Source organism: Castanea sativa, chromosome 11, assembly GCF_040712315.1.
Source record: "Castanea sativa cultivar Marrone di Chiusa Pesio chromosome 11, ASM4071231v1".
In the NCBI taxonomy this organism is placed as follows: domain Eukaryota; kingdom Viridiplantae; phylum Streptophyta; class Magnoliopsida; order Fagales; family Fagaceae; genus Castanea; species Castanea sativa.
In genome coordinates, this window is record NC_134023.1 from 21,021,363 (window position 1) to 21,037,631 (window position 16,269).

At 33.3% G+C, this 16,269-nt stretch overlaps 1 protein-coding gene across 1 annotated transcript; it reads left to right on the forward strand.

Moving 5' to 3' along the window:
• Positions 1-3,242: 3,242 nt before the first annotated feature.
• LOC142614775 (NAD-dependent protein deacetylase SRT1-like) lies at positions 3,243-15,794 on the forward strand. The gene is made up of 14 exons (XM_075787410.1): positions 3,243-3,426; positions 4,916-4,945; positions 5,042-5,134; positions 5,291-5,410; positions 5,902-6,002; positions 6,080-6,179; positions 7,775-7,854; positions 10,610-10,688; positions 11,230-11,283; positions 12,304-12,409; positions 12,935-13,017; positions 13,211-13,278; positions 14,624-14,726; positions 15,201-15,794. Exons 1-14 carry the CDS (start codon positions 3,328-3,330, stop codon positions 15,492-15,494), a joined length of 1,410 nt encoding a protein of 469 aa, XP_075643525.1. The 5' UTR covers positions 3,243-3,327; the 3' UTR covers positions 15,495-15,794.
• Positions 15,795-16,269: the final 475 nt, after the last annotated feature.

Below are 16,269 nucleotides of genomic sequence, written 5' to 3' on the forward strand. Positions count from 1 at the left end.
TGTTTCCTATCAATTCAAATAATAACTATCAATAATTCTGTTACAACATGTGTTTTGCAAAGGTATTCCATTGCTTATTCAAGAAACTGTCATAATCTATCTTTCATATGACTTTTAAGTGAAACTTACTATTTCCAAAACACACTAACTGTCGAGTACGAATTTATAATTATAAGGATATATCAAAGCCATTCCTTTTGGGCGACTTAATTTCATAACTCAACAATTCTATGCTTGTTCTAACTTCTTTCCAAATCAACCCGAAAATTAATTTACCTATTGACTGACTACCAACGATGTAAGTCACAGTGTAAGTTTCTCTAAATTTACTACACATACAATGGTTTTATATTAAATATGTATTTTGAGTTCTAACAAATCTGTATTGCCACATGATTCTTTGTGAATCATTTACTGTGTTCCATACATTTTTTGATTCATTAGATGTATAATTATCTTTAATATTTGAATTCTATGTGCACTGCTTCTAAAAGATAAAATCTGAGTGAATATCTTTTGATATCTTCGATATAAAATGATTACCAATAGGACTAACAAGAAAAATGTAAGACCAAAAAAAAAAAAAAACAGAGCACTCACAAAAGAAAAGAAAGGAAAAATAGAAACATAGCACTCACAAAAATAGACACATTGTTCGGCTTGGTGTTTTTTTTTTGGCTGTCAACTTGTGGAGGTGGAACAATGGTGGAGGAGTAATGGAGGAGGAGATAGAGAGAGGGAGAAACGTAGGTTTAGAATGTAGAGAGAGAGAGAGAGTCAGTCAAATTTTGTTGGGTTTAGAGATAGGTTTAGAATGTAATAAATGAGGGTAATTAATAAGATTTTAATAAAAATATTTGTAATAATAAGGGTCTTTTTTTAACCGTTGAATCTACTTAAATCCAATGGTTTAAAAAATATGCAACTCTTTAGAATTACACCAGGTGTAACTTTACCCCATTTATCTCTCTCTCTCTCTCTCTCTCTCTCTCTCTCTCTCTATATATATATATATATAAGTTTTTTTTTTGTCAAATAGAGCCTGAATTGTTTATAAATGGCTCGATCTAACAACCCAACATCACTAAGAAAATAATAGAGATATTGTATTTTTTATTTATTTTTAGCAAATTATGTTTTGAAATCCCATATTTTAAGCAATGTAACAAAGTAAACCTTATATTTTAAAAAATAACAAATTAAATCCTGAAATTTCAAAAAGTTACCATCCTCCCTTAAAAGTTACCATGACTTTTGAGTAGAATTTGTGGTATTCCTTTGCATTAGAACTCCATCATCTCTTTCCTATATGTGTGTGTTTATTTCTCCTAAAAAAAAGATTGTTATTGAAATGTCAAAAGTAACATATTAAACCCTATAATTTTAAAAGTAATAAACTAAACCCTAAAGTTTCACAAAATAACAAATTAAGCCTATGTACTGCGTTTGTAATTTAATATGGACCAAGTGTTTGATTCAAATATAATAGTTTAATTGAATATTTTGTTATTTGTGAAATCATGGAGCATTTTTTTTTTTTTATCTTTAGTGAAAGATTAGACATTTTTATTGATTTGAATCATGATGATACATCAGTTGTAGAACAAAACCAAAAGTTCAAGGGGGATCGTCCAACCAAACCAAGGCAATAGCATGACCCTCAGCAAATACTAGCCAAACCATTTGCCACAGAATCAGAATCTTTACAAACAAAAGAAAAACAACAATGCCTGAGATAATGTGAGATATTTACCATTTTTAGAAAGAAAAACACACATAGAGGTAAGGAAGAGGGGATGAGGTTCTAAAACAAAAGCAAGCCACAAACTCCAATCAAAAGGCATTGTAACTATGGCCATATGTAGCAGTTATAGGGTTTAACAAGTTAATTTTTGAAACTTTGTAGGTTTAAATGGTTATCTTTATAAAAAAAAGAGAGGTTATTTTTCAAATTATAGAACTGCATTGTTACACATCTTAAACTATAGAGGCTTTAAAATGTAATTTTCTTTAAAATACATTAGTATAGTAATGGCAACGGGGAGGGTATGAGGCAAGTTTCCTATTTCCCGCCCTCGCCCCAATCCTACTTCGGGGCAAGTTTCTTTCTTTGCCCCATTCTAGCAGATACCCACGGGCCCCTGCAAGTGCCCATTTTGCCATGCACAAGTTTATATACATATACATTTATATATATAATTTATTAAAATATTTTGAATAAGTTAAATTAAAAATTATAAAACATTAAAAAAAACAAGTTCTAATATTACAAAACCTTCTCAAAGCATAACAATATAACAATTCATATATTAAAATACATAAACACAATTCAAACATAACAATAAAACAATTAAAATATATAAATCTTAGAAAATAGATATAAATTCAATAATAAAACATAAAAAATCATAAATTTGAAGTTCAAAGGCTAAAAGCACATATATATGCCTTATATAAAACCTATAAAAATAATATTTTAATTGTTTAAAGAGTTAGGTTCAAGTTACACTAGGTGTAACTCTAAGTGATGTTAAATTACACCCAAGTGATGTTACAGTACCCAATAACTTGTTATTAAATTCATATTTTAATAATCTCACCGTTGAATTACATGTTCTATATGTGCTTAACATGCATGCCAATTTTCGTGCCAACTGCATATTATTTACCATGTGATCTATAAACTCATCTCTTATGAATTATTTTAAACTACAAAAACTTGAATTAAAACAATTGATTGATAATATGACTATTAATCTTTGATCACCGTGAAATTTTGCAAGCATGGAGAGTATATGAATATAATGTAATCCAACGGTAGATTTGTCAAAATTCACATTTAATAATAAGTTATTAAGTAGTGTAATATCGCTTAGAGTTACACCAAGTGTAACTTGAACCCCAACTTTTGTTTAAATTAAAACAGGGCAAGTATGAATTAAAATATTAATTTATATTCTCGCCTCATTTTCTAAGCAACATAAGTAATACCAATCCAATAAGAGTTTAAGATAGGTACCCACAAGGTGGGCCGGTTTAAATTGTCATCCCAAGTGGAACCCATATTTTAAGGTGACCCCATATTTATCTAGTAGTATGAAAAGTCTATTGGGTCCTACCCACAAACCCAACTATTCTCACAAATTTGCACACTCATTATCCAATGTGAGAAGGGTATATTTGTCATTTCCAATTGAAAAGGAGAACCCATGTAAGTACGACTCTTTATAGTGGAAATGTTTGACGCAACTATAAGTGTTTCAACTTCAAGCACAAGGAAGAGAAATCACAAAATAGTTTATAGGCTCTGAGAAAAAACACACAAACATGTCTCTGGGTTTTGCAGAGAAGCTTTCTTACAAAGAAAATGTGGGCTCGGTTGGAATGTCTGAGATTTTCGACCCACCTCATGTTTTGCAACAAAAAGTAAGGTTCCAATATATTCTCAGCTGTCATTTTAGTTCAGATGATTGTTTATGTGTTGCATGTGCTATTTTATTGTTGTTTGTGAATGTTCTTGTATTGTTATCATCACTATAGACTTGTTATTTATGATTTTGAAAGCCCATGAAAGTTTTTTTTTGTGCTTGTATTTGTAGGTAATATGGCATATGGGTAAACATAACATTGGTTTGATTCGATATAGGATTGTGCTTGATGGGCTAAAATTATTTTTGTATATGAAAGGTTTTGATGGGTGTGTGTGTGTGTGTGTATGAATTTTGTTCTTCTTGTTTTCAATATGATTAGAGTAGTAGAACAAAATGCAAACTATTGTATTAAACGTGGAAAGTTTCATCTGTTTGGTTTAATGATAGGATTTGAATTTTTAGAATGTGGAATTTTAGAAGTCTTGATTTTGTTTACGTCATAATTCTTAAATGTAGGAGGCAATTAATTTGATAAAGGTGATAATGGTTTGAATGTTAATGTGAAAATGCAAAATTAGGCTGTGCCACAACAAATGGTACAATTTTTAGAAATCGTTAAATTGAGGGACACCATGTATCCTTCTTTTTTTGACATTCAGAAACATAATTCTTTAATGCCAAGCAATATCTTCCGTTTATTTGTTAAAATTGTTAATAATACAACAACAACAAAGCCTTACTCCCAAATCTATTGAAGTTGGCTATGGATCCTCAACACATTAGCTACGGTTGGCCATTTTCTATCTGAAGTCATACTCTGTGTCACATCCTTAATTTAAATGTCCATTTTTTACTACTTTCGTTAATGTTATTTTTGGTCTTTCTCGAACCTTTTTCATTCCCTCAATTTGAATCAACTCACTTTTTTACTAAACATGACCAAATCATCTCAAGTGACTCTCCCTCATTTTTTCATCAATAGGGCCACCACAATTTTTAAGCGGATTTTGCTCATTTTGAATCCAATCTTTCCATCAAAATCAGTAAAAGAATAAGTATTCTTTTTTAGGCGGATCACCTATGGATCCTCAACAGATTGGTTAGGGTCGACCATATGTATTCTTTTCTTTTATTCTATTTTATTGGAAGTCATACTCTTTGTCACTTTCCTATTTGGCATGTCCTTTTTTATTACTTCTACTATTGTGATTTTTAGTCTTCCTCTACTTTTTTTCATTCCCTCAACATAGATCAACTTAGTCTTTGTTACCGGTGCATTTTTTATTCCTTTCTAAACAAGACTTATCTTTGTCCAGCATGGACATGCTGTGAATTTTTGGGTGTCCATGCTTCTTAGGTCTACTGTGAAAGATTTGCTTTAGGAATTCTTGTCAAGGCCAATGATTGCTGATATGATGATTGGGATCACTGATAACTTCTTCATTATGTAGATTAATTATATTATGCTGGGTGATTCATATCTTGATAGATTACATGATCTTGATACTATTGTGCTGACCATTCCCTCTACTGTGCAATGGCAGATTGAAAATCTTGTGGCTTTGATTCGGAAGGTGTAGTACACTTCAGGACTAAATAATCTTAATGAGTTTTCATGCATCTTCTAAAGCATTTTACAATTTTCTGAACTGTCTTTCCTGTCATTGCAGAGTAAGCATCTTGTGGCATTCACAGGTGCAGGAATATCCACTTCCTGTGGAATACCTGATTTTCGAGGTCCCAAAGGAGTTTGGACACTACAGGTGGGAACCATGATTAGGTTTTAAGGTCTTTGCAAATTTAAATGGACCCAACAGAATCATTGGATGAACCTTCGACCAGCCTGCCTCATAATGTTTCTTATTTATAAAATAAGCTCATTTTAGCACTTTATCTGATTCCTTTCTGTTGAGCTGCAGCATGAAGGAAAAGGTGTGCCTGAAGCATCATTGCCATTCCATCGTGCAATGCCAAGTATAACACATATGGCTTTGGTGGCTTTGGAGAAGGCTGGTATCTTGAAGTTTGTCATTAGCCAGGTTCTTTTTCCTTGTCTTTGTGACTCAATTTTCCTACTTTTGAAACTAGATTATCTTGAAGACAGTTGATGAAATCTTAAACAATGTGCAAATAGTATTTGGCCAATGCAAGGGTGATTATATTTTAGCAAGTAGGAATGGTGGATTAAGGATATATCAAGTTACTCTTTTTTTCTCTATAGTCAAAGAATGGGACTCAAAACATACTGTGTTTTGGTTTCATGCTTGCACTGCCATTTATCAATTGCTTTCTGATCGAATGGAGTGCATGAACACTTTGGAAAATTTTTGAATAAGAAGCAACTTGGATATGGTTTTGCTGAATATGACAGCAGCCACTTTGAACCTTCTATTTTTCCTACAAAGCAAAAAGCCTAGATGGTTGATTTCTCACAGTCAGTCTTTTTTTCTTCCAAATGGGTCATAGAGTGCTAGATCTTAGCATATCTTCTTGCCTTACTGATAAGATGTCTTGTTATTGTACTTTATAGAATGTGGATAGCCTCCATCTCCGATCGGGAATTCCAAGGGAAAAAATTGCCGAGTTGCATGGCAATTCATTCAGAGAACTTTGCCCTTCCTGTGGAGAAGAGTAAGAGTTATACTTGGGATGTTTCCAGTGGAAAGTTCAATGTTATTATGAAATAAATTAAATTTTTAATTATGAAGGTATTTGCGAGATTTTGAGGTGGAGACTATAGGCATGAAGCAGACGTCACGGCATTGTAAGTGTGGGGCAAGACTCAAGGACACTGTTCTTGATTGGGAGGTATGTATTTCATTGTTTGCTTGGTTGCATCAATTTTAAGCTTAATAAGTTACCCCAAAAAAAAAAAAAAAAATTAAAGCTTAGTAGGTGTATCGATTACTTGATTTGTTGCTTTGCTTGAATTCAGTCATCTGGTCAATCATAATAATATACATACATATTATAAGGGAAGGCACTGTCAAGGCTCTCCAAATATTAAACCTCCATTAGGAGTAAATAAAAAACCTCCTTTGTAGTGTTCCTATATTCTCTATCTGAATAAGTACCTACTTGCTTTGCTTGGCTGGTGAACCTTAATGCTAACATGGATACAACTAACTGGAGCGTACTGTTAAGGAATAAGAATGACATAATTGATCTAACATTGTATTGTAGCCAAGAGTTTTTTTGTTGGTATGGTGGCTCTGTGTGTGTGTGTGTGTCTCTGTGTGGGAAGCTTAAAAAACTGATTCCACAATTTTGTACTTTTATTAGTTGATGATTTGGTGCTTGAGATGAAGTGACAAATAAAGCAATAGAAACCATTTTCTGATTACGAAGTCTCTTGGTGGCTGGGTGCATGTCATGATGCTTCATGACAATTGAACACCATGTAAAACTAAAATCAAAGTATTCACTTTTTTGTACACATAAATTTGTATTAAACCATCTCCAAGTAAACTGTGTCATGTGTAGAAGTTCTATGTTATTTGGTGAGCCAAATTTGCATCTGCATGACCTCTGACTATAGGCATGAGCACATTTTTATTATTATTAATAATACACTATATTACCTAAAATTACTAAGCCATATTTTCACTTTGCCTTGTTCTGTACATATCCTGTTTTTCAACATCTGTTTTGTGTGCATATTGGTATTGTGCCAAACTCTGTACTAACTGCCGTTTTTAATTTCAGGTAATGAATGGTGTGAAAGCCATACTGCGCTTTCATGCAAGAACTGGCCTTGATTTTTTTTATTTGAGTTTCTTTTGTTTTTCCTTTTTTTTTTATTTTCCTGTAGTCGACCAGAATTTAATTTATACTCAACTTTACTGATGAAATTTTTACCGAAGGAAGAATTTTATCTGGGTGTCTTGGAGGACAATGGCAGGCAAGAAACTTGCGAAGATTGAGGGATTCTGCCTTTATTTATTTATATATATTTTCCTTTCCAAATCCTTTGTTTTGTTATTCTGCTCTGTGGCCCTACCTCATTTAATACTATATGGAGTTTAGGGTTTAGAATTTTGTTAGAATTATTAAAATTTATCTAATTAAAATAGTCGTGAGGTAAGAAAAGTTATGTTTTCTATTTTTTGAATTAATGTTGGACCATCTGGATTTCTTGAGCATGACATCAGAAATGCTTGATGTTGAATTGTTACATCTATTGGTGGCAAGGTATGGAAAGCACCATAAGATTAAAAATTTAAAAAATAATCTTGGTCATAGATCAGCATAATTGTGCTTGTGTCTGATAATTATTGTCAAACTGTTAGAGAACAGGGTAATGATTCATAACAAATGGGTGTTTGGGAAGTAATTAGATGGTTTGAGAAGTTAAAGTTATGAAGTTAAAAATGCTGATGCATGAGTCTAATTCTTTAATGTAGGATGAATTGCCCCTAAAGGAGCTGAATCCAGCTGTGGAACAGTGTAGGATGGCTGATGTTGTATTGTGTTTAGGGACCAGGTAGGTTTGATAGATATCATGGCTTTTACCTGCATCGATGCTTTCATTGATCACTTAAGAATTTTTGTTATGGAATTTTGTAGAATTTAAATTTCCTTATACGATTAGCTCTTAGTTTTACAATGTTTTCAGTTTTAAAGGATTGGTGTGTCATATATGATCAACCTTTTCTTTGTTTATTACACTTAATTTTTGAAGTTCCTGTAGCCTTTTTCTCCCATTTAATTATCTCCTCTGAATTGATTATTCTTATGCAAGTATCAAAGTGTTGTCAGAATTCAGTAGAAGATAAAAACTATAGTATTTGATTGAGCTAATATTATACTATCTATTGCTAGTCAACCTCATAAGATGTTTAAATTTATCATTGTATTCTATCTTTAGACTCTTGAGGGTTTCTTCCTTTTAAGTGCTAAGGTAAGAGATCAAAAGAGTTAAGGTGGTGCAGACAGAATATTATGGTGATTTGAACTACATTTTGTTATTCTTGGGAACTGTGCTTATGGTTAAATTCTCTACCCTAACACACATGCTTAGCATTTTTAATAATAATATTACTACATTATTACAAATTTACTCCTAATATAGTAAATACTACTTATAATACTCCCCATCAAGCTGGGCCACATGTCATATAAATCTGAGCTTGTTACATATAGCTAATCTCGTCTAGCTTTGCATAAGGCTTTAGTAAATTCAATCTGAGTTCTTGTAGAAACATTGGGGTAGCAATAACTCTACTTCCCATATTTTACTGAACAAGATGCAATTCAGCTTTATATGCATAGTTTGCTCATGAAACAGGTTTCAAAGAAATATCTATTACTACTTGTCATAATACATATCAATGGTAACTGCAGTGCACTTTTTGTTTTTGTTTTTCTTTTTTGATAAGTAACTAATGTTCATTTAGAAAAATACCCAGGTATACCGGTAGAACTTCAGTGCATATTAAGCCTTAATTCCTTAAATAGGTGCTTAATCTGCATAAGCTCACATGATGTAGGAACTATGGCTCTATACTCAGCTTTTGCATTAGAGTGGCTCTATACTCCGCTTATGCATTAGAGCAGGAAATGACACTCTGCCTTAATTTATCCAAGTAATCAAGTTTCCCCTTAGAAAGGTGCAATATCCGGTAGTTGATCCTTCTCTTTGAGGGTGAATCTTGCCCAATTGGAATATAAATGTTTCTAACCCTGAATAATCATTAGCCTTGTACAAAATTCCATAATTGGGATATGCTTTCAGATACTTCTCAATTTGAAGAACAACCACTCCTTGTGGATGACTAGTACCTGCCATAAATAGACTCACAAAACTCAATGCCAAGTTATATCTGGACAAGTAATGGCAAGATAGTTTAATTTTCCAACTAGATTACAATATCCCTCAACATGTCCCATTTCATATGGAAATTATATTGATGAGTTATTTTTAGAAAACCCTTTGGCACCCGAAGCTAAATTTTTTTGCTGCATACTATCCTCAAACATATGCTCAAACTAAGGTAAAAAATAGGAGTGTTTAGAACCTATTAAGATGTCTTGTAAGTGAACATGATATGAATTGGGATTTCATTCTCACTTCGGCTTAGTTTAAATGTCATGTAAACATGCTATGTCATGGTTTGTATCTGGCCCAAGCAGTTTCCCAGAGGAACCAGTAGGAAACTACAAGCTCGTAGTGTTGGACCATTCAAATTGTAATACGAGTTGGATCAAACACATATGTCATTGATATCCCATCTGACTATGGTATTAGGCTATTAGCTTAACTCTTAATATTGAGGATTTGGCGCTTATAAAGGTCCAGCAGTCATACGAAATAATCCTTTTCACAAACCTTCCCCTAACCCAATTGCCAATCCTAGCCTTGATCTGGCCCCTCTAAACCTTCTACCAACACATAAAGAATCTATTAATGTCCTTTGGATTAGAGATTGTTTTCATTAGGGATGGAGGTGTTCAACTTTTTTTGGTTCTCTGGCGAGGATGACCAGAGTTAGATTACCAAAGGAGGATCTGCAGCAGCTTGATCCTATCCTGTTAGGAGACCCACTCAATGGGGTTGCGTTCCTCCTGCCCCAGTGTCAATGCAGATACCAACCTTCGATCATGTGTGTAAACCTGCATTGACATAGTCAAAGGAGCCACCCAGTGACATCATGGTTAGATTGTGGAGGATTGTTTGTCACTAATTGACTGGTTTGGATGCTACCTAGAGCTATGCTTGATTGGATTGAGTCTCTCCCACCCTGGGGTAGTTGGTGTGGACACCAGATATTACACTGATTTGAACAAATTTTGTAATTATTTGAATTTTGAACTAGTTTGATTTTTGTTTTGATTGAGGATTTTATGGGATTGTAGTTGTGGCATGGTTGTAACTTTGCTTCTTAATGTAATCCTGGAAGGTATTAAAAAGAAGCTCTAGTAAATGTTTGGTACACTGAATTTTGAACTTAAAATCCAGTCATAGGTGGTGAAGTCTAGGGTTTTTTCCCAGTTCCCTTTATTTTCCCTTCATTTTCTATTTGTGCTACTACTGATGCTGCATCATAGGTTATGGCTAAAGGTGAAAGATCTTGTGCATGAATTTCAGATTTAATACCTGAAGTCTCCATACCATCTCTGTGTTGAATTATGGTTGTTAATAATTCTGACATTAAAGGAATATATTATTGATTACTGTCTTTCCTTTAAACTGTTTTGTTCATTTAATTAGACATCAGGTGCTTAATATTATTGTGCAGTTTGCAAATAACTCCAGCTTGTGACCTTCCTTTTCAAACTCTCCGTGGTGGGGGTAGGGTCATAATTGTAAATCTTCAGGTACTTTGATATTTTCCTTTAGGGCTTTTCTTTTCCTCTCTCTGTTACATCTACATTTCTATACCATCCAAAGTGAAATCTTAAAATGTGACAGACTGCAAAGTTTTTGCTACTAATGCCTCTTGCAAGTAAGCAAACTCTTATATTAATGAAACTGGATGTTTCTCGTATTTTAGTCAATGTTTTTTCCACCCAGCATTTGAGCTTTATTGAATTTTTTTTTTTTCATTTTTTATAATTCAGGCAAGTGTATGGTCAGGACATCTGATGAGACTAGGCTATGGATTCTATGATTTTCTTCTTTTTTATTTGCTTTAAACTCATACATATACATTTTCCAAGACAGTTCAATGTTTATTTTGGGTCTCCATCCTATGATTTTTTTGCGAGGAATGACATTTTTGCTTTCGTTGTCTATTGCTTACTCCATGCTGCTATTACCACAATATCTTTAGTGCAGGATACTTTGTATGTCTTGTCTTATTATGCAGCTACACCATCGCCTCAATTGTTCCTCATAAATTTCATTTTGTATCTGCAGCAAACTCCAAAAGACAAGAAAGCAAGTTTGGTTATCCATGGTCGAGTTGATAAGGTATTATTAATTTGGATCAAAATAGTACTTTTGACACCATTTTTGCGTCACATTATGGAATTTAAAAACCAGGATGTTTAGCAAATTAATTTGTTAGAAGGTATCTCTCTCTCTCTCTCTCTCTCTCTCTCATATCACAATAATCCTTCATAATGATTAAATTCAAAACTTCGTAACATCTTAAGCTTTTGGGGCAAGTGGTATTTATCATGATTTCAGACTGAGTGAGCTTTAGTTTAAATCATGTCTCTACTTTATGTCCCATTTAAAAATTTTCATCACACTACTTTTTTGGCCCCAATTATTAAGGAGGAGTTTGGGTCCACTTATGATGAGTGTTAAAATATGATTAAATGATTAAATTCACCATTTTCTAACAACTTAAGATGTTGTGTATAGATTTTCTAGAAAGTATTTGATTATCTCTCTGCCTTTCTCTTATCATATTTCATAGTCCTTCATTACACTAGTTGTTGTGACTATAGAGTGCACTTTAAAATTAAAAAAATAATTTTGAGTTACATTAAAATTGTTTTTTGGTGATTGTAAGTACATTTGATACAGTTCACTTAGAACTGGGTAACTCAAGGTGGCTGAACTACTGAAATTTCACGTTGAAGTTTGGGGAGGCCCCTAAGATCCATTAGATCGGTAGGTCATTGATGGGGGAATACTTATCAGACAAAAAAGAAGAAAAATAAAAACCCTCTGTAGTTTGGAGTTTGGACCCTAAACAATTTGAAATATCATGCTTCTGGGGCACTGTACTTTGCAATGCTGGTGTTTTACATTCAAAAACATGGGTTGTCAGTCATGTGGTACAATTGGTAGAAGTCCATTTTAAGGAGCATGGTTACAAATTTTGAATTGGAGATGGCCCTTTCAGTGAATTCCAAGTTTTTTTTTTTTTTTCTATATTTCCTTATACGTCAAGAAGATAATTACTGTTCATTTGTATAAGACATTTGACTTGCTTTGCCCATTTTTTAACAAGTCAGTTACTAACTTGATCAAGAGCAGGTGATTGCAGGGGTTATGCATGATCTTAATCTACAGATTCCTCCATATGTCAGAGTTGATCTTTTCCAGATAAATCTTACTTATCGTCAGTTCCCCAGATTTTCAGGTAGCTTTGCTAGTTTAAAGCTTCCCTGTTTTTAATATTTGATGTAAATAGTCTTGGTGGGGTGGCTCTAGTCTTTTTATTTTATTTTATATATGTATAAAAAAAGATACATAGAAACCTAAGGTGACATCCCAAAGAGTCCCATGCCTTTCTTGGTTGGACAAGCCCAACTGGCAATTTCCATCTTCCTGAACTAAGGAAGCAGATTATCTGGTGCACCAGAAGAAGGACCAATTTTGCTTACACCATCCAATCATCTCATGGCTATTGAGAACAAATCAAATCAGGTGGTTCTATTTACCAATCTTTCTGACTTGCGGATTAGTGCATTCTGCAGTGGTGGCCTGGACCAGTAAAAACAAAGAAGCTAATCCTTTATGTTGAACCAATTAACCAAGGAAAATGTTTTAGTTTTTTCACTTACAGTTAAATATTCTCGTAGTTTCATCATGTGTGCCATTAGCTACATAGATCCAATGATTTAATGTAGCCATTTTGGATTCTGGTGCTTTACTTGCAATGCAGACAAAAAATATGTGAACTGGACTCTCAGGGTAACAAGCGAACATGGGAAGAATGCTCCATTGCAATTCATCAAATCAGTTGAGGTATAGTCTTCCTGTCAGTTTTAGTATTTTAATATTGATGTTTCTCATTGCCCTGACTGGTCAGAGCTCAAGATGCAGTTCTTCTATAAAGCATCCTATTTTAGATTGACTGCTACACTTCTATTCAAATCTGTCTATCTACATTTTATTCCTTGGTAGAGTTAATTCTGAGATTGTTCATTTGCATGTTTAGGTTTCCTTCTTAGACAGGCCAAATCTCAGGACAGCTATCCTACTTAAGCAACCATTTTTGCTGAAAAGGTATCCTCTTTCAGATTAAGTACTGCAATTGCTGGTACATGGTGAAATTTTCTCTCTTATTCAGACGTAAAGTTTCAGCTTCTTCATATTCAACCATTGTTTCAAAAATGTCACATTGGTAGGGAAATAAACTAAAACAGCATTAGACAAATCTGATTTTTAATTTCAGAAGCTCAACCACACAGGACGGAATCAAGATTCATACCCGAGGAGAGCCAAAGCTTAAAACCAAAAAAAAAATTATGAAAATAAAAACTAACATCTATTTCATATTCAACAAAATATTACATACAAAATAAGTCTTTCTTAAACATTTCATATTATAAAAGACATCAACAAAGTATAACATACAAAATAAGTGTTTTATATTTTGTGCATGATTTTTGTTTAGTCCATATTTAGTTTTTTATTTTGTTTTTGTAGTTAAAGGGGCATGAATTTTAGTTATTTATTTCTTTTCTTGTAGGTCAATATCTAAATATTTTAGAGGAGGAGAAACAAAAATATATATATAAATATTTAAGGGCAAACCTTAATTTTTTGTATACCAATTTTTTTTTTAATGGGGGTGGGGGTGGGGGGAGGGGGGGCATGGCCCCCCTCTGCCCTTATGTAGGTCCGCCCCTGCAACCACAGGCATTGAAATGTTGAATAATAATAATTTAATATTTTTTCTCTTGGCATTTTTAAAATTGGTTTGGAGTAGACGTGGTTGACAGGAAAGGAGGGTCACCTTCTTCAATTTTTAGAACCCTTCTATAACGTTTTGAAATATCTTTTATAAAACATAGGGTTAGAATTATACCATTTATTAGGCTTAGAACCAGAAACTTGAGCAAGTTGGACCTCTAAATCCTAAAATAAGGAAAAAATGGTTGACATATAGCTTGGAAAGAACTTTTACTACATCCTCAAAACCACTGCAAAATATGAGGAATGGGAATATTAACAAAAAGAAGGGAGAACTTTTAAAATATTCATTGAACTGGAGATGAACTTTCTTTTCTTTTCCCCCCTAATTAAAGAAGTGAGATCCTGTATTCCAATTTAAGACTTGGATGTGTTGTTTAGAAAGAATAATTATCTAATGATAGTTGCTTGAAAGACCAAACAATTGGAAAGCTTGTCCTGATTTATATCATTTTGCTTGCCAAATGCGTTGAAACAAAAAATTTCACTGCTTGTGCAAAATCAATGGCTAAGGTTTGTAGAATTATGGTGCTGCTACTCTGCATTGGGATTGCCTAGTTTACCATTTAATGTAACTCTTATGTAATTTTAATATTTGCTTCACGTGACTATTTTTTTTTTTTGATAAGTAATTGATGTGACTATTTATATACAGGCAATTAATTAGTACAAGACCATTTAAAATATCCTTGAAGATCAATTTTAGTGATGGTTGTGGGTGTTGGAACACAAAAGTTGAGTTCCCTGTCAACTTTCAGGTGCAAATTTCTTCTTTTTCTTTCCTTTTTGACTAGGCTTCAGGTAAAAACTTAGTTCTTGATTTTGTATGCCTGCCTTTTTCTCGCGGAAAAATAAGTGAAGATGGGTGGACAAAGCTCATAAGCTTATCCTAGAAGTACTTTGTTTATGCATATTTACTTGCTTCTTTAGTTACCATTTCCCTCTTTTTTTTCTTTTTTCTTTTTCCTTTTAGAGTTTGTAAGAAATTAATCTTGTTACTGCAAAGGATTCTGGGATAACTTTGGAGTTAGAAATTGTGCGAGCAATTTAACCTTTTAGACTTTGGTGATACATATTAGTTGATTGCTTTGTCATCCTAATGTGTTTTGTTTTTTTGGGTTGTGGATTTTTGTTGTAGCATTTTACTTATCTGTGTATATGTGTCATGTTAAATATTCAGGAAAGGCTAAATCAGACTAGGATAAAACTTATTTGTTTTTTGTACCGTACAGGTGTTAGCAGATGGCATCAACCATGATAAGGATGATGTGATTCAGAAACTGAAGAAGACAGCAATCCAAGATCAATGCTGTGGGCAAATTTCATTAGTTGAAAGAAAGAATCTTTTACCTCCCACAAAAGAAATCTCTATTTATGCCATTGCAACTGATTTTGTTGCATACAACGCTTATTTGGCAAGCACTGGATTATCTGAAGATATTCCCAAGAGTAGTGGCTATATAATGAGAAGGCTCAAGGATAACATTAGTACTGAAATGCCTCTCAAGAAACTAAAATGTTGTTGACTTGAATATTTGTTCTCTTTTTCAGTTTTTTTGGGCGTAAATTTTACTTTTGGGAGCCAGTGCAACATGAAGGAGAAGAATGGGGTCTAGATGATATATAGAGAAGTTAACCTTGCATATACACTGTAGTTTCCTAGAAAACTTGTACTGGCATTGGGTCTCCATTGCTGTGAATCTGGACTTTTTTGGGGGGGAACATAATGAACCCATTCTGTAAAGGTTTAGGCAAAAAATTGAATGATGGAACATAATGAACCCATTCTTTTATTTTTATTTTTATTATTTATTTTAAACGTAAAAGTACAGTTGATAAAAATGACCTCAAATAAAGTCCTTTGGTAATGAAAGTGGTAGATGGCCAAAAGACAGTTGACAACAGCTAAACTTTCTTTTGAAGTGCATAGGAAGACATGATTGACAATGAAGCAGTGCACACAAATGCGAGGAGAAAAAAGCCAGCTGATACAAGTCCATTATTGTAATAGCTCGTACTTAATTTTCCAGCTGATACAAATTCATCATTGTAATAGCTCATACTAAATTTTCCATCAACAAGATCTTTGAAATCTATGCTAGCACCAATTCCTGCACCTGCCGCAGTGGCTAGTAGGTATGATATAACCTGCCAAAACCACCATTTTATGTCAAACTCCCAAGTAAAAATGTAACCAAGTTGTTTTTGGGGGCATAATAGTTGTGGTCCTAAGTTTAAAATGATATATATTGTCAAATGGTGATGTTAGAGATACTACAAATACGTTACTCCATAATACTT

What these genes read in the sequence shown, in the direction of transcription:
- LOC142614775 (XM_075787410.1), top strand. Translation starts at nt 3,328, where the DNA reads ATGTCTCTGGGTTTTGCAGAGAAGCTTTCTTACAAAGAAAATGTGGGC. An exon ending in TCAGTTCCCCAGATTTTCAG is followed by an intron (nt 12,410 to 12,934) that starts GTAGCTTTGCTA and finishes CTTGCAATGCAG; the next exon opens with ACAAAAAATATGTGAACTGG. An exon ending in CAACCATTTTTGCTGAAAAG is followed by an intron (nt 13,279 to 14,623) that starts GTATCCTCTTTC and finishes ATTTATATACAG; the next exon opens with GCAATTAATTAGTACAAGAC.